Below are 19912 nucleotides of genomic sequence, written 5' to 3' on the forward strand. Positions count from 1 at the left end.
TGTCTGTCCCTTTCCTTCTGACTTATTCCACTTGGCATGATATTCTCCTTGTCAATCCATTTATAAAGCAACTTTCATGATTTTATTTTTCCTAAAAGCTACATAAAATTCCATTGTGTAAATATACCCTAGTTTCTTTAACCAGCTCTGTGTTCTCAGGCACTTGTGTTATTTCTAGATTCTGTCAATTGTGAATGGTGCCACAATGAATATAAAAGTGCAGATGGCATTTCTGCTGGGTTATTTTGCACCCCCCAGCGTATATTCCCAGAAGTGACAATGCTGGGTCATCTGGAAGCTCAATTTCTAGTTTTTTGAGTCACGCCCATATTGTTTTACAAAAAGGCTAAACCAGTCAGCATTCTCACCAACATTGATCAAGAGTCCCTTTTCCCCTGCATCCGCACCAGCATTGTTTGTTCTTATTCTTTTGAATGTGTGCCAGTCTCTGTTGTGTGAGATGATATCTCGTTGTTGTTTAGATTTGCTTTTTCCTGATGATTAGTGATGTAGAGCATTGTGAAGTTGGGCACCCACATAAAGGGAAGCCCCAGATTGGATCCTGCAGTGTTTCATGTCGGAACGGCTCACACTGCCAGGCGCTGTCCTTCATGGCTTCCCTCTGCCCTCTGAAATCTACCTCAGGTGTGTGAACTGTGGCAGGACCTGCATCTACTGCAACATTTATGATTTCATTTGTGTTACTGCATTTGTGCTCTCTCACAATTAAAAAAAAGAAAAAAATTAAGATGCACGCAAAATGGACCTTGTTGCTCTTTGACTTTAATTCTTTGTCATAAAATGCACAGAAATATTTTGACTTTGATAAACTTAAGCTTTTGTCTTAATATTTCTTACATTAGGTAAAAATTCAATTGGTGTTTTTAAAGATTCACCAACAAAGGATTTTGTTGTAATGAGTTTATTCCTGACATCTTACCTATATATCAGTCAACTATCTGAAAATCTTAGAAGTCTCCTATGCTAAGATTTAATTTTGGAATGGAAAGATAATGTAGATATTATGACACTTGCCTTACACACAAACTAAGACACACAACCACCCTGGTTCAATCCCCAGTTCTACATGGACCCCTGAGCACCAGTAGGAATGACTCTAGAGCACAAAGCCAGGAGTAATCTTTGGGCATCACCAGGTATGGCCCAAAAAACTAACAAAAATTGGCTTTCAAGAAACAGAAAATAAGGAGTTAAAAATATTTTATTTTAATAATGAAAAACATGAATTTCTTAATTCAGAAAACATGACTTCCAGATGTTTATAACCTCTAGATCCTCTATATAAACAATGTTTGGGGGGTATATGATTACCAGGAGAACTAGTAACAGGGACTAGAGAAAATTTTATAGGCCAAATATGGTGTAAAGGAAATAGTTGGTGACTCACTGAACTACTTTTGTAATGTTTCTTAGTTTTTCTTTTGGTATTTCAAGAACAATTCATTTGCAGTATCCATGTATGTAGAGGTTCTTTTAATTTTAATTTTTGAGTCACTGTGTGATAAAGAGTTACAGAGCTGATCATGGTTGGGTTTCAGTCATACAGTGTTCCAACACCTACCCCCCCCCCACCAGTGTACATTTCCCACCACCAATATCTCCCCCTCCATCCCTCCAGCCTGTCTCTCTATTGTAGGCAACTTCTCTCTGTCTCTCTGTCTCTCTGTCTTTCTCTCTCTCTGTCTCTCTCCCTCTTTCTCTCATCACTCTTCCTGTCCACTTCGGGGCATTATGGTTTGCAATACTTAATAGGTATGTTTATTCAAGTTTTCTCTGGTGGAAAACTAACTATATTTCTCGATCATAATTTTTGCTTTCCTAAACACAATATGTTTATCTTTTATCTTTTACATTGCCAAATGTTAATCCCATAATTCTAAAGTGTCTAATATGTCTGTGTATTTTCTGCTCTACAAGATTTTAGAAAATTAATGCAAAGACTACTTCATTTATGAGCACAGTACTAGCATAGATGATGGAAATAAAGTCATAAAGTCTGTTGAATTATATAAAAATAGCACTGCATTGTATCACTGTCTTCCTGTTGTTCATCGATTTACTTGAGCAGGCACCCGTAGTTTCTCCATTGTGAGACTCATTGTTACTCTTTTTGGCTGTCGAATGTGCCACAGGGAGCTTGCCAGGCTCTGCTGTGCGGGCGGGATACTCTCGGTAGCTTGCCCGGGCTCTCTGAGAGGGATGGAGGAATCGAACCCAGGTTTGCCGCGTGCAAGGAATATGCCCTACCCACTGTGCTATCGCTCCCGCTTTTTTGGCTAAGATCAAGTGTAGTGTAGTGTTTAAATACAATCATTTAAAAAGAATTAATGTATTATTTATTACTTAATGAATTATAACTTTATTTTGAAAATAAATATTCAAACCACTTAATTTTCTAATGTTTTGTTATGTTTTGTGGATATCTATGATCTCTGAGCTAGTTATGGCTGTATATCTATTTAATGAAATGCTGTCAGATATTATAGCATTTTTCACTTCTGAATCCAGTGATGTCATTGAGTAGTTTGAAATTGGCTATGGTAGAAATATTTAATCCATGGAAATCAGTAATTACTACCATTCAGGGCTGATGGGGTGAGGTTGTTTTGTTTGACTGATTTGGGAATGACTTTTTATTTGAATATCCTACACATGCACAGGCATGACATGACGCAAACTATTTATGGTTGAGTGCAATCCTTTTATGTGTGAGTGTGTGTGTGTGTGTGTGTGTGTGTGTGTGTAAATCATTCCACAATGAGGGGTCAGGATACTACAGCAGTTACTGTGCATATGCAGACCCAGATGGGTACCCTGAGCATCACTGGGTGTAGCCCTGGAGTCTCCTCAGCATCACAGCACTGGAGTGACTTGGATATGGCTAACACTGTGGAATCTGAGCAGCATCATATGGGGTCTGAGCCCTTGCAGTGAACCACCAGGCCAGTTGGCTGAGATCCATTGGGGGGGAGAGGGGAGGGGAAGGATGCTCCATGGAAAACCTCCATATCAATTGTTTGAAAAAATAGTAATTAATCCACAATGCTAAATGATATTGTGAGCAAGTCTTCCAATATTTCCTAAACAATATTTCACCAAAAGGTATTGAGTGGAAAAATTTGGAGGAAGCTAAGGAAAATGTGTGTGTGTCCTCTGACACTTGATAAATATGTTGCCATTTATCAAATCCTTCACATTGTGTTTAATTTAAATTAATCATACAGAAATTATTTGAATAATTAAATGAGAGGACTTGAGTAGTGAAAAAATCAGGTAGTTAGGTTCTTGTGATATGAAACTGGGTGATATGAAACTGGGTGACCTATAATATGTCCTCAGGCATCCCACATACTAAATGTTGTTATCTTTGGATGATGTAAAAACACCTAGTTTACCAGATTGCAAAGGGAAGTAGTCTTAGGAAAACTTTCAGTAGGGGTGGAAAAGATGGGAGAGAGAGAAAAAAAGTAAAATGATACTTGAGAACAGAGGACAATAAAATGTATCTAGGGACCAATGAAGTAAATCAAACAAGAAAGGAAATTTTAAAATAAATTAACAAGGGATTAAACTGGGATTCATGGTGTGCAGGGCATGAACTTGATTGTACTATCTCTTCAGCCCTTACATTTGAATGTTTTGAGGAGTCATTGCATGTTTTCATAGTGACTGCACCAGTTTACATTCCACACAATAGTGCACAACCTTTCCTTCTTCTCTACCTCTTCACTAACCCTAAATTTCAAGCCATTTTGATGATAGCCATTAATAAGTACGATGTTCATTTTTATTGTGGTTTTGATTTGACTTCATATTTTAGTAATTAAAAGGCAAATGGAAAAGTTTCTGTTCATTTTATTGCCCCATTTTTATGGGGTTGAATGTTTTCTTCTTGTGGAGTTCAACCAGTACTTTATATATCCTTGATATCAATCCCTTGTCAGATGTGTATTCAGTGAATATCCTTTCCCATTCTGTAGACTGTCTTTGTATTTTGGACACTGTTTCTTTTGAGGTGCAGAAGCTTCTTAGTTTAAGATAGTCCCATTTATCTATCTCTGTTTTCACTTGCTCGGCCAGTGGCGTGACATCTTTGAAGATACCATTAGCTTCAATGTCATGGAGGGTTTTGACAACTTTGTCTTCAATGTACCTTATGGTTTCCAGTCTGATGTTGAGGTCTTTAATCCATTTTGATCTTACTTTTGTACATGATGTTAGGCAGAGTTCTGAGCCCATTTTTTTGCATGTAGCCGTCCAGTTTTGCCAGCACAATTTGTTAAAGAGGTATATTCATATTTGATGAATACTGATTAGATTATGAAGAGGAACCTACTTTTCCCATTGAACTAAAAGTCCTATGTATTTCATGCACTTCACTTGAGTAAAAATAACTTCAAACATGAATTCACTTTGACCACTTTGCTTCTGTTCTTTCTTAAGAGAGCAAGATATGTTATTAGACCATATTTCTTTCTTACTTTAATTTTTACATTTGGTTCTTCTGAATTTTAACAAATTGGCAATAACATCACTACTTAACTTTGGCAGGTACTCATTTATTTGATTACACTGATATTTGACCTAGTCACAGTATTTTTATAGGAACCCCATCAAATTGTATATATAACAATGCCATAACTTTGACTTTATAACAATTGAACAAATTAAGTTACTTCACTAAAACACAAAGCTCTCATTTGTAAATCTGAGGGTAGATAAACAGCTGCCTCTCAGTGTTTGTTGAATAGCAAAAAGATGGAGGTGATAGGGAACCATTAGTATGATGCGTTCCATATACAAATTGGAAAAATTTGTTGTAGTTATTATTTATTATTTTTATAAAGAGATGTGCCTTTGAGAATCTAAATCTCCTTGCCACCTGATGAAATTTCTTCAACCATGGATCGCATAGGGCATATGAAGATTAATCTACATCAGGACACAGTTTTCTTATATCTTATTGTCACTTCCTAATGCAATTCCAGCACACTCAAATACCACCGCCCCCTCCCCCACCCTGCACCCCCACAGGGTTTCCATAAAGTCTTGAAAACATTTTATGATCTGGGTTGTGGAAATGCAGGGAGACCATACACCAAAGGAGGCTCTCTTCTCTGCCAATGACAGGCTGGTTTGTATATGAATACAGATTAGATTGAGCCTCAGTCACCCAAAGTGGTAAATCATTCTTTGACACATTCATTCTTACGTTTTTCCCCCTCCTCTTCTCTTTTTTAAACTCCCAATTATGCTTCCTGGCGTCAGTCACATCCAAATAGCTTATATATCCCTAGGTAGGTCTGTGAGTCACATTAGATTCTGTTGCACCCAGAAAGCATCCTGTAAATGTGCACTAGAACTAAAAACCTAACTCCAGCGTTGCAAATTCTCAAAGTAGACATTACAGTTTCAGCTCTGAAAGTGTCTTGGGTATCACCATATTCCGGGATTAACTTGTTCTTAGAAAGCTGGGCACTTTATTTCAATTTTCTTTTTACTTGTTAAGTGTCAGCCTGACTAATTGCTTACAGTATGACTTAATACCCCTTCATCTTTGCTTTCTATCAACTCTGATTTTGAAATTCTTATTAAACTATAATCTGAGCTTCAAGAAGAGAAGAAAAAACTCAAACAGTTATATTTTTAATTAACCGCTGGAATGCACTTTGGAGATTCTCCTTCAATGTTGTGTTTTTCCCTACAACCAGAGAGGAATAACCAAATTTTAGCTGCATGAATATGCTCATGGATAAATAAAAATATTTTTAGGACAGCTGCATCAAAGTTTTCTATAAATTCATATAAGTTTAGGTGGCTTTGATTTTTTAAAATTTTATTTTGGGGGTCACCTGGTGGTGCTGAGGGCTTAATCTTGACTATGTGCTCAGGGATCACTTCTGACATTCACTTTCTTTGGGATGAAGATACATCCCCAAAAATCAACTATGTTTTTTTTCTACCAATAAATTTCTTGACCTGTATGCCAAATGTCCAGGAGTAAAGAGTCTAAAATCATTACTACTGTAAGACTATAGACCAAACATGATCACCACTCAATGCCTCTTTTGAAAACTACAACACCCAAAAGGAGAGAGAGAACAAAAGGGAATGCCCTACCACAGAGGCGGGGTAGGATGGTGGGGGTTGGTGGTGGGTGGGAGGAATACTGGGATCATTGGTGGTGGAGAATGCGCACTGGTGGAGGGATGGGTACTCGGTCATTGTATAACTGAAACCCAAGCACAAAAATTTGTAAGTTTACAACTGTACCTCCTGGTGTTTCACTAATAAATTTTTTTAAAAAATCATTACTACTGTATTCAAAACACATGTAAATTATCTCATTTTAATATTACTCTGTATGTGAAGGGCAATGATCTTTCACTTCATTTATTTCCAGTATTTACCCAAATTGGTTACCTTGTTCTCTCTCAATTTCCATGATCTCAAAGAAATAGCTGAAAAAATATTCAAAGACCTTCATCATCCATCTTGAAAGGAAGATATACCAAGCAGTACTGTAGTACTGTCCTCCCATTGTTCATCAATTTGCTCAAGTGGGCACCAGTAACGTCTCCATTGTGACTTGTTACAATACACCATGGAGAGTTTGCCAGGCTCTGCTGGGAAGGGAGGATACTCTCAGTAGCTTGCCGGGCTCTCCAAGAGGGATGGAGGAATCGAACTCAGGTCAGCTGCGTGCAAGGCACACACCCTTACCCGCTGTACTATTGCTCCAGCCCATATGCCAAGTAATAGCCATCAGTTATTCTCCTTTCTAAAGGGAAATGTTCATAACAACAGTTTTCAGAGTCAAAGTCATCGAAAGCATCCAGTGATTTATCTTAAGATAAGACTTATTGCATGTGTGAGCTGCTTAAACTAATGGTTGATCCTGTAGAATAGAATTTCATTCATTATTATATTGAGTCAAGGTTGGGCAGAAGATATTGAGAGAGAGAGAGCACTTCAAAATCACCTGGGAGAATAAGTATTGATTCCAAGAAAAGTTATTGATATGTATTAAGAATCAAAATGTTCATATATTTTATTTGATACAAAATATGAATAAGGCATTAGAATAATTTGTCTTGACTTCAAAGTTCTGGTCCCTGAGTTTGATCCCCAGCATGAAAGCATGACCCCTGTGCACTGCCAGGTCCAAGAAGTTGTCAGGATTGTACTACCTGGTAAGCATCTCCAGGAGTGGTTCCCAAGTTCTCATTCCCACCCACTCCGTGCCAGCACCGTTTGGCAAATCTGTTAATAAAAAAATAGTATTACCCAGGCCAGATTCAACCATAGGACTGTCCCTTATGTTATAATAAGAAATCTGTCCCTTTCATTTTTTATGGTTGAACTGATTGTTAATGAATATATACTTGCTATATAAATTATATGATTTTATATACTTGCTTCTTATAAATGAATTCCATCACTATAATGAAAATTCAGACTGAAAGTGTTTCATGCAGTTCTAGGAATAAACTTAACAAAACATTCAAATCATTCAGTAAACCTGAGATAAAATATCATATTGGGGGATTAATATATTTCTTTTCTGTACTAAGTATATATCAGGGCCAAAAAACAGAATCTCAGTGCCTTGAAAGAACATATTACTTAGTGGTTATCTAAAATGCAATAGCTTTTCTTTAAAAGTTACATTAAGGAAAGAGGATTGAAATTGGCACCTTTTAATAATTATTATTTAACTTACATTCATTGCTTTCATAAATTTCTAATGATTTTAACCTTACAATACAATAATAACACATGCACTAATGGACTTCTTTGGTCTCTAGTGCTGAATAGTCTTTATTTTCACTAGTGGTCTATTATCTAGAGATGAGAATCATTAACTTGAGCAATTTGACTTTCTTTGTGCTAATTTAATCATGAATCCTGATGATTGTGAGAAGCTAGGTTTATTCTATGACTGTGTTGTAACTCTTTTGGGACTAGAGAGATCTAGGATTTAACTTTAAATGTGGAATCAAATTAAATCTTCTAAGGTTCTTCATTTTTCTAGTTAATCCCAACAGTGAAGACATAACCAGGATAGATATTCACTAGGGAAGCTGACCCAGAGTGACAGTTTAATGAAAATAAGAAATTCCAAATTAGCCTTGCCTGTTAATTCCCTACCCCCTACCCCCACCACAAACTATGTTCTTTAATGTTATCCTACAGAAAAAAAAAACTGAAAAATTTTTAGTGTTTTAGTAGATTTTTAAAGGTGCTGTTTTCTTTGCAAAAATTTCAAGGAATGCTACAATCGCAGTGATCAAGACATGTTTGAGTCTAGCAGTAATCTGAAGAGGAAAATTCTTCCTTGAAAATTGATCAGAAGTTTCAATTAATGAAAAACGCTTTGGCTGGTCAGATAGTACAGGGGTTAAGGAACTTCTTGTTTGCATGTAGTCTGCCTTAGTTAGATTTGCGCATTGCATGTGAATCCCCTGAGTATTGCTAGGTATTACCTAAAAACAAACAACCACAACAGAAAGAAGAAAAACCCTCGGATATAAAATTCCTAGTAGATTTGAATGGGGGGAGTGGTTTTATAAAAATTGTTGAATTTTGTTATTGGTGTTTGATTTTGTAATACAGTCACTCATATCCTTATCCTTACACCTGAGACAGATATCCCAATAACATCCATTTTTAAGATATATATTTCCATTATATTTCTCTTACATATAATATTGTCCAAAAATCTGTGCCTTTGCTATTTATTCTTCCGGGTTTGCCATCCTTTGGTTAGACTGAGAGTTTCTTGTGCTCAAATCTACTGAGGGAAACTTTTGGTACTTAATAGCACAAATATTTAGTTCTCTGTATCCCTCACATATCATTATGCTGAATATTGAAAAATAATATTTGAAATCACCACATTGACTTAGAAAACTGTGCTTGAAATGAGAAACCTTATGATACAAGTGAAGAAAAGTCATGTCTTAAAAAAGAGAATTCTGTCATAACCATCTTTGGTATTGATAAAAGTGAAATAGGTTGAAGAGAAAAATGATTAATAGTGAAAAATAAAGCAAAGTTTAATTTAAAAGTTATTATATTCATCATCAATAAAGGACATTACTAAAAATGTCAGTGATTGTTATATTGAGTTTTATTTAAAATAATATTTCTATTAAAATATACTCAAATATAATTGTTCCTCCAGTTGATGTTCAGCAATCATTTTTTTATTTATCATACTCATGTTCACCATACAAGTTGAAGAACAAATTATATAATGAATCATTATTTACATACCCTTGAGATGAAATCATCCTATTATTTGCCACCTACTATATGTCTCCTTGTTCCAGATATCAATTCTAAATACTTTGTTTTAATTATTTAAACACCAGTGGTGTTTTATTTTCAGCATGTATATAAACAACAACTATTTGGGAAAAACAATTATTAACAGATGTGACAAAAAATTGGTCATCTTTCTTACAAATTCCTGTTAACCATCTCTAAGCCTGTCACTAGAAACAGTGGGACTCAGAAGCCTTTTTCCAGGATTTTTTTACTGATATTCTTCTAGATATTCTTCAAGATAATTCTTCTAGATAATCTCTACGTGTTTCGAGTTTCTGTATTTTATGGCCTGCATAAGTGAACTCCCTGAGAAAAAACCTAGGCCTGTATCCTGAAAAGGTCCCCTCTTTAATAAGCAAGCTAAAGTGTTTGAAATGGACAAGAGAATTGGGCATGACAATTGGGAGAGAAAATAAGATTCTTAGGAGAAAAAAATAAATCCTAATGGTGACAGGAAAATGCTCAAAGTATACAGAGTCTTTATTTCCAAATAAGTTTTACATTTAATATTATAGAAGAAAAAATATTGGTGGACTCTAATCAGTGATATATAACTTGTGGTTTATAAATTTCAGTGGATTTTAGAGGACCATTCTTATTTTTCAAGCATATAAAAATTACATACTGATTAAATCTATTTCCCCTTCTGACCTTGCCTCAACAAGTGTTCAAAATCCATGATGCAGTTAATCATTTTACAGAGTAGCTGGTATTGTTCATTAATTAGTCTTCACAAAGAAGTTCATTCTTCCTGAACATTCTCCTTTCATCTTTAATTCCAGACTACTAAGAATTCCCTTTTTGTTATTATCGTTTATTAAATTTTCACTGTATTTCTTTCCATTTGTAGGTCACAAAAATTGATGTTTTGTGATTGCATTTAATCTTTTTAAGAGCATGGTGCACTCACTAAGAACTCAACTTGTTAGCAGAGTTTAGGTTTCAGTTATATTGGGCACAGCTTTGAAACCGGAATTTCTCTTTTCATAGCTTACCTGAAAATGTTTCCCATCATGCAGCAAAGGAGAGGGGAAAAGTTTCATTAACTAAAGAGATTTAATGACACCAAGTCAAATAGCTCAACTTGAAAGATTTTCATTTCTTTTCTTTCTTGGTTTTATAAATCTTCTCTATCTTTGTAAGATGCTATATATAAAGAGCTCAAAATAGATCAGACTAGTCAACCTAATTCGTCATGTCCTAAGTAAATAAAAATAAAAGTTCATGACTTTTTCAGATACTGGTTGCAAATTTGTGAAGTGATAGATTTGATGTTAACTTTCTTCATGGACCGGTAATTTTTTCAATACCTAGCCTGGGATTAAATCTAGATCTGTCCTTGAATTAGAACTTTTAATTCAATCAAACTGACTGAGTTCTGTTTGGGTCTTTGAATTCAGAAGGTTTTGAACTCTTTTCACCACCAGGACTTCATCTCCGTAGGATGCTCTTTTATAATTTCCAAAGCATGGAATTTGCTCTGGAAAAAGACCACAGAAGTTTTCTTTGGTCAAATCTCCATATTTTCTGAGGCTCGAATTTAAATTAAAATGTTCATGGGTTGGGGCTGGACCCATAGCATAGTGGGTAGGGCTTTTGCCTTGCATGTGGTCGACCAGGGTTCGATTCCCTTCATCCCATATGGTCCCCAAAGCACCGCCAGAGGTAGATCCTGAGTGCAGAACCAGGAGCAACCGCTGGGCATGGCTGGGTGTGACCCCAAAAAGAAAAAAAAGTAAAGATATTCATGGGTGATATTGCCATTTTGCTCCCTTTAGCAGATTATCTTTTTATACTAGTACTTAATGTGGGAGAAGGTCCATGAACTGACCTGAAGTAATGCTCATTAGAACCATATATATTGAGAAAAAAGTTTACCTGTCCTACTTGGCACTGAACTGACATTGATGTTGTGAGAATCGCCTTCATTATGTTAATATATCCAAGATTTAAGAAAAGATATGATAATTTTTATTTAAATAAGTGATGAAAGGATTGTTGAGTGAAATGAAGGGACAATTGTGGTACACAAAAATTTGTTACCGAATGACTGCAGAACTCACCTAGCCTTCTGTGGGGAACATAAGGTTTTTAATTCAGCTTTATTGAGATGTAACAGACATAAAATATAATGTAATCTATGTAGAATATTGTTTTGATTTTACCTTTATGTATGTATAAAATAATAACTATCATTACCTTATATCTCCATCATATTACATAATTACCATTTACTTTTTCTTTGGTGGGGGAACATGATATTTGAGACGATACTTCGTGGTACCCAGGACTTACTCTTGGTTCCACAACCAGGGTTCATGCCTGGCAGGGCTCAGGTGTCCATACAAAGTGTCAGAGAGAAAACCCAGGTGGGCTGCATGCCTGCCACTCAACTATCTCTGCCCACCCCCATTTCTTTTTTTTATGGTGATAACATTTAAGATCTGTGATCTTAGCATAATTTAAGTATACAGTGCAATGATTTTGATTTTTATTACCATGCTTTCCATTAGATCCCTAAAACTTTCTAAGGTATAAATGTATATCATATATTTGATTAATATCATCCCATACTTTACCTAATAGACATTATTATACTTTCTTTTCTTATGAGCTAAGCTTTTAAAAATATTATATAGAAGTTTTATTAAAATCTTTATCATTGACTTATTTGAATTAACTAAATGTCATTAGAACCATATGAAGAAAAAACATATTCTGCACCTCATTTGGCCAATTTATTTCATTTCTTGGGGTTATTGTGGGGCCAAGTATTTCAGTGTGTGCAATTTTCTAGTGAGAACAAAAAGCAATTTTGTTTTTGAGATGATCCACACCCTAATTCCTTTGAGATTTTGTTATCATGATTAAAGTTTTCATTATAGACTAAGTTTTTATTCTCACCCAAATTTCTTATTCAGGATCCCAAATTACGTGAACTTTTGGATGTCGGGAACATCGGGCGGCTGGAACATCGCATGATAACAGTGGTGTATGGACCTGACTTGGTGAACATCTCGCATTTGAACCTGGTGGCTTTCCAAGAGGAAGTAGCCAAGGTATAGTGGATTGAAACTTCTGAAACTTGTCAATCTCGATTTGAATCTTTATACCATTGCATAATGTGTATGAAATACTGCATTTTTAAGAATATAAGAGCCGTGATTTAGAAAGTTATTGATAGACCAGTCTTAGGCATATAATATTGCAACACCAACCCCCCCCACCGGCATCAGCTCCCTGCCACCTTAGTTCCTATGCTCTCTCCCACACCTTCTCACTATCCCTCTACCTGCCATCTTGCCAGGCACATTTTAAAGTTCCGTGGTTGTAGTTTAGGTATCATGATTACAGTGATATTGAGTCTGTGATTTACATATATAGCAATACCAATCTCTCAAATCACCTGTCTACCCAAGGCCCTTGATCCTTATTCCTTCCATTACGTCCTTTGCTCCTCTTCTTGCTTTCCTCCTCTATTTGAAAGATTGAGTTTTTATTGCATTTGATGACTACTTAAATCTTATTCATAAATCTATGTGCCAATTACAAATATTAATTCAAACACTTTTAAGAATGGCATCTGCTTAAAATTGTGAAGGGCATTTCATTAGGAATAAGGCATTTGATATAATTTCTTTGTAAAGAAAAATATAGGTAAAATCTCGGCTTAGGGTCTGGAGAGATAGTACAGAGGATAAGGGACTTGTTTTGCATGTAGGCAACTGAAGTTTGATCTTTGATACTCTGTGTGGTTCCCCGAACACCCCCAGGATTGAGGCCTGACACAACTGGAGTATGGCTTCCAAATCCCCCCAAATGAAAATAAAAATAAATCTTCTTCCAGTCCATTCTTCTTGGCTGTACCTTATACAATTTCCAGCCCATCTCCTTTTCAACTTCTCACCTTCTTCATTTCTATTCATGGATGTGGTACTTACCACAAAATATGAAGCTACAAAATGACAAACAGGTAAATATAAAAATTAAATGGTAATAAACATTTTTATTCAGGTCAGTATTAGAAAGATAAATGAGACATAAATTTCCATTAAAGAGTTGATAACATACTAGGTTCTTGACCTTTCAAAAACTTATTAATTCATAATCAAATGGATAACTACTCTGAAGAGTTCTGGCAATGCTCATCTATGTTGCATTTCTCAAACAAAAGGGAGACACAAGTGGAAAATAATTCACAGATGCCTTGGTGTATAGGATAATATTCTTACCCTTAGACAAGGACACAGCTTTTAAACTGTTTTTCAGAAATTTCTGCATAAAATGATTAACAATGATTGAAGCTTGCATTTCATATCTGTGCTCTAATAGAATATCTCACATCTCAGGTCACAAATTATGTAATCTGAGGCCACATCATGTCCAGTGTTCAATGTTGGGACATTGTAATCTAAGAATATTTTGGTTTTATATATTGATTGAGATTTTGTTGTTTACATTAATATCAATAATGGTTTCCTAAGCATAATTCCAACACTACAATCATCACCAGTTTACCAGACTCCCTCTCCCCAGGGGTATATCTATATCTATATCTATATCTATATCTATATCTATATCTATCTGTATTTATCTCTCTCAGTTTTTATTTGTTGCTTTGGTGGCCACACCCAGTGATACTAAAGGTCTACTCCTCTCTGCACTCAGGAATCATGCATGATAGAACTCAAAGGATCATGTGAGATGCAAGGGATTGAACCTAATTTGGCCTTGTGCAAGTGAAGCATCCTACCTGTCGTTATTGTTTTTCTGGTTCTAATCTAACAGTCTTTAATGCTTGAAACTGAGATCACTTTCTGAGCTACATTACATGAACTTATCTGACCTCTGATTTGTTAGTCATTATAGTAGAAATTGATGTTTGACATTTATATATTTGTCCACTGGGATGAAAAAACTGCCCACTATTCAGAAGTCTTCAGAAACTACTCCCTAGTACCCAATATGAACAATTTTCTCTCTTTAAGAGAAGAGGAACCCATTTGCTTCTACAGTATCAGATATGTTTAGAGAGACTTCAGTTCAATAAAATATATTGGTGACAGTGTTGTACTTTGTAATCATTATCACTTTGCTGTTCTATTGACAACCTTTTGAATTGTTTAGACTTCATTTTGCAGTATATTGATACAGATCGGATGGGTACAGATAAAAAGCTAAATATTTTTAAAATTTTAAATACATCTTTCCCAAATACAATCATAATCAAGAAGTCACCAGGAGCCAGCCAGTGAGACAGCTCAAAAGCCTAGAGAACGTGTGTGGCATGCACAAAAGCCTCCAACTCCAATCTCTGACATTACATAGACACTGAGAACTGCCATATGTGGATTTTTTAGGAGCACCACAGGTGTGGCCCCAGCACTGCTAAGCCTAAGTAGCATTTTATCAGTGGTTGCAAGTTTTGAACGTTTAGCACACTTTGTTGGGAGCCTTCTCTGAGATAACCACAATTCCAATAGTAGAGGTAAAGCTTTCAGGAATGCTCAGAATGAGCATTTTGAAGGAAACAAACCATTAAGTAAATGTATCAGTTGGGCAACTCTATGGCAAAATAAGAGAAGAGAGAGAGTAAGTGTGGAAGATAACTCTTTCATGAGGTGCTTAGAGAAATCTAAGAACTGAAATTGCTCAATCTAACCAGAAAAGAGTTCTGAGAACTCTCTTACGTCATTAAAATGTTTTAATAAAACAATCATTTCTAAACATTTTGTTTAATATTTTCATGCTCTTTTCTTTCCCCAATCACTTGAAATTGAATTCCTAATCTATTCTTTGAGAGAAATGACTCCTTTTGTAAGCAGAACTTACAAAGTTAAGTCTGCCTTTAAATTTTTTCTCAGTCATAGTACTAAAAATGTAGTATGTCTTGCAACTAAAAAATGACCATATATTTTATTATGAGCACCATACCATCATGAATTGATAATCCTTTGGTTGTACAAAGATCAACTTGCCCTGATTACTGCTTGGGCATTTCCCTTTACTGTGCCTGAGAAATAAATTTTTTTTTATTTTTCATATTTGCCCTTTGAATCTTTCTTTCCTGGTTCTGATCCCAAGAATCAATGGACACATTCGCATTTCTACTCTTGGAAATCCTGGCCTGCAGTTCCTCTGCATAAGATGCCTTGAACTGTCTTAGGAGTCTCAAGGAAATGGTTAATGTTTTCAGCCAAACCTTATTCTCCTACCCTTAATTTCCAGAAACATTCCATTACAGCTGCATGGCCCATGGCAAGGTTGAAAGTATAAGTAAAGGAAACTACAATGGTTTAATCCTTACCTACAGGATCAGTACAGCCCTACATTACAGTCTCCAAACAAAGAATAGAGTGAAGACTTTACTAAGACTCCTTGGAAATACTCTCCAAATTACCAGACTATTTTCCAGTTCTCTTCAGGACTGTTTCTTGAAAACCACCCATGATGCCAATCTCTACTCTCCATGAGTGTCTTTTAACCACCAGGGTCCTGTAATCTTAACCCTATCTCTGTCCATCCCATGACATATCCTGGACCTGAATGTTGAACCTGGACTACTACCTCAAGTACAGTTTACACACCTCACTTACTTGATGTTCAGTTTAGGTATAAGTCAACATATATTTTCCCTGTAATTTCTACAATCTAGAAGAGGCTTTGGCTCCAAGAGCTTGTTCCAGTCGGTGACAAATCGATATCCTCCCACAGTGAGGGATGCTGATATACTTCCCCATTTACCCTCTGTTCATTCATCAGTTCTATTCTGGAGCAGACACAGTCTCAAAGATTTACCCCGGTAAATCAGAAACCAGCTTAAAGGTTATAGATAAGAAGCTCTACAAAGCTAAGCAGTTCTGTAATAACTTCAGTGCAGGACAGTGTATCAGAAAAGAAAGGGGGAATTCTGTAATTGGAGGAGCACATATGCCTTCCAAATAGTGTTGCTGCTACTCACAATCTAGTGTTTATGATGGTACCTTGGGGAAGTGATTTTAAAGCTTTGGTGTTTCTCAGTAGATTCCTAGAGAAGGCCTGTTCAAAACAGATGGTTGGGCTTCATGAAACCCATTACAGTTCTGGTTGAAGCTCAAGCCAATGGGATGGCAACATTGCTGGCCTTAGCATCATGCCTTGACAACCTTTTCTTAGAGACATGTAGATTCATTATTGACAATTTTGGGAGCTTGAAAATCCAAATAATATGTTAAATATTGGCAACAGCTGTTTTAAAAAATCTAGTCAAACCAAACACAGCTGTGGGCTAAATAGGACTTGGGGGCTTCCATTTGGCAGCTGTTTGGTTTAGATTTGTTTTAAGGCAAAAAATTCTTATAAATAAAACCTAAAGTTTCAACTACTGAGAATAGTAGGAAAACACATACTATTATGTGTTATAGAATAATCACCCTTTCCCCCCATGTTTGTTCACTCTCCCACTGCCAAAGTATTCCTGAAATCCTCTGTGTACTTAAAAGAAATTGCCATAACATTTAAAAGAACAGAGAGCCAGGTACCTTCTTAATAGCTAATGTGCAAATTAAAACAAAACAAAAAATGTTTTATAGTGTCCACTCTTCTTTACCCATTGATCATGTACTTAACCAGAACTCTTTTGTCCTACAAGAGGAAAGATCAAATAATATGAAAGAAAACCTCTGAGATTCCTTGGTGTATCTTAAATATTAAAGCATGAAGAAGACAAACTGTCCTTATGTAGGACAAATTGAAAATAAAAAATTTCACAAATATACAGTTTTCTGGAAGATAAACTTATAAGATTATGGGTAAAATGCAAGCCAAAAAATTGAGAAAATGATCATTGATGCACAAATCGGGGCTATTTGCTTGCTGCAGAAAATAGGACTCTGCTGTCAATGAAATATTTCCTTCATTAAATCAAATAACTTCATTCTTTTACTTTTTGTGAGAACCAACTCAGTGAGTACTTCTTTTTCCTGACAATCTGAGTCCTGAGACATGAGGTCAAGGAGAGTGAAAATTGAAGAAGGATTTCATAAATTACATAAATCTGAAGACTCTGTTGCACTCTTTTGCCAAATGGATATGAACTTTTAGGCCCTTCAACAATTGGGCACATTCTTCATTCATGAAATGAACTGCTTGGATTCATTTGCTCCTTATTTATTCAACATAATTTTATTAAGTCCTCAGCAATGTGCCAATTTTGGTTTCAAATGATGAGAATGAAACATGGAACAAAACAGAGAGAAGATACCTACCCAGTCAGGTGGTTGATAGATGTAATATCTTTGAGCAGATATATAAGACAATAAATAATAAAGGATGCCACATATTAGAAGACAGAAGCTATTGAGAGGAAAGAAGGGATACAAAGTGCTAGCAAGTGGCATTGAGTAGCGCTGTAGCACTGTCCTCTCGTTCATCAATTTGCTCGACCGGGCACCTGTAACATCTCCATTGTGAGACTTGTTATTGTTTTTGGCAAATAGAATACGCTACATGGAGCTTTCCAGGCTCTGCTGTGCAGGCAGGATACTCTCTGTAGCTTGCCGAGCTCTCTGAAAGGGACGGAGGAATCGAACCTGGGTTGGCTGCGTGCAAGGCAAATGCCCTACCTGCTGTGCTATCACTCCATCCCCTTAAGCAGGGTCATCAATTCAGTTATTTCTGAAAAGATGAGACCTAAGGAAAAACTTGGAAGTGAGGGAGCAAGCCTGGTGGATATTTGGGGAATGAATACGTGGGAATAACAAGTACAAGATCTCTGAGACTGGGAAATTGTGGATATATTCTGGGACCAATGGGGACTAGTGTGGTGAAAGCAAAGTGAGCATAATTAAGCGATAGTTGTGAAGCAGCTGAAATTTATTTATTTTAGTGTAGATTTTGTGAGAAATTTGGCTGTGTTGTGAGTGGAATGGAAGTCTCTGGAAGACTTTCAACAGAGGACACACATGAACTGATTTAACCTTCTTAGTCTAGACAACATTAAAAGAGACAATAAGGGAAACAAGATATGAGTTAGGAAAGAATTGAATTTAGTAAATCATGTGAGAGAAATAGAAGAATCAAGAACGCCAGATTTTTGACCTAAGAAACAGGAAGGATATAAATAGCACTTACTTCATAGGGAAAATTTTAAATGGAATGTGATTAGGGGCATATAACAAGGGTTCAGTTTTCATTATAATCAGTTTGAGTTTATTAATAGACACCAAAGTGGGTTTGCTGAGTAGGCATTTATAGATATGTAAAGTTGGATTTCATTGCCAAACATAATATATCAAGTTTGAAGACATTCAATAATATATAGTATTTAATGAGACTGGATGAGGTCAGCCAGGAAGTAACTGTAGATAAAGAATTATCTGTAGCCTGAGTCATTGGTATTCCAATATGAGGAAATTGAGATAAAGTAATAAGAAAATGAAGGCAAAGAGATGTCATTGAAGTGGCAGTGAAGCAAGTATGTGTCCTTGGAAGCCAGGACACTTCAAAGAATGTGTTTGAAGAAGAAAGTGCTCAATAGGTTCAACAATCAAAATTGTAATTAATAATTTATGTAAGTAGAAAACCAAACTTAGTTATTGGGTTTAAAGATATAGGGATCAGAAGAATAAATATAGAAACATGTTGATCTCACTTATTCAAGACATATAAGAAAATTGGGCAAGAGAATTCAAGGTATTAACTAAGGGGATGACTTGATCACTTTTGACTCCAGAATTTAGAAAGGAGAAGGACAGAGAGGAAAAGAGACAGAGACATTAGCAAGAAGTGGATAGTAGTAATAGGGAACAGAAGTTATGGGCCTCTGGTACATCAGTGGTATAGAGTAATGATATAGCTATATATTCGAACCACAAATGTAACAACATTGAAAGCAGAAGGTGCAAATCACAGGAACCAAGTTTAAAAATGTCTCTATCAACGAAGCAGGCTAGGAGCTTAGAGGTGTTTAGAGGTAACCTGAGGATAGTGCAGAAAAGTTTATGCTGGCGGTGAGCATGTGCTAGAACATAGTATGCCTAAAACTCAATTGTGAATAACTTTGTAAATCATGGTGTCTTAATTTAAAAAAATAAATTTAATGAAAAATTAAGAAAAGACAGAGATCATGGATTACCTTTGTTGGAGTAACTTTTGTAGAGTGGTGGAGTCAAAGAACAATTGGAAAGACCTTAATTTTTTATTGTTTGTCTTGTGTTGTGATTATCCCTGCTCTGCTCAGGTCTTACTCCTGGACCTGTGGTCAAAGATCATTTTTGGAAGGCTTGGGAGACTATATGGGGTGCAAAGGATCAAACACAGGTTTGATCACATGCAATGCAGGTGTAACGCATGCAATGCAGGTGCCCTACCTGCCGTACTATCTTTCTGGCCCCTAAACTGGATCTTTGGGAAATATTTGATGTGAAAGGTAGCAGAGAAGAGCATTGCTGGCAAGGGAAAGTGAGATCAAGAGTCTTGTTTTAAAAAGAGAGAAATAAGTGTGTATATTATGGATTGATTTTCTCAAGCAGCATGTCTCAGCCTGGGATCATAGGTATTATGTGGGTACCCAGAATAA

The 19912-nt window shown here is 36.0% G+C and overlaps 1 protein-coding gene across 2 annotated transcripts in view; it reads left to right on the plus strand.

Annotated features, from left to right (window-relative positions):
• PLCB1 (phospholipase C beta 1) overlaps nt 1–19912 on the plus strand; it is a 787019-nt gene that overhangs the window by 486100 nt on the left and 281007 nt on the right. For both annotated transcript variants that reach the window (XM_056121100.1, XM_056121101.1), the window contains exon 4: nt 12276–12413. In XM_056121100.1, the coding sequence (XP_055977075.1) occupies nt 12276–12413 (138 nt within the window). The remainder of the gene's footprint in view (nt 1–12275; nt 12414–19912) is intronic.

The sequence above is a fragment of the Sorex fumeus genome, unplaced genomic scaffold, assembly GCF_029834395.1.
Source record: "Sorex fumeus unplaced genomic scaffold, SorFum_2.1 ptg000044l, whole genome shotgun sequence".
Classification (NCBI taxonomy): Eukaryota; Metazoa; Chordata; class Mammalia; order Eulipotyphla; family Soricidae; genus Sorex; species Sorex fumeus.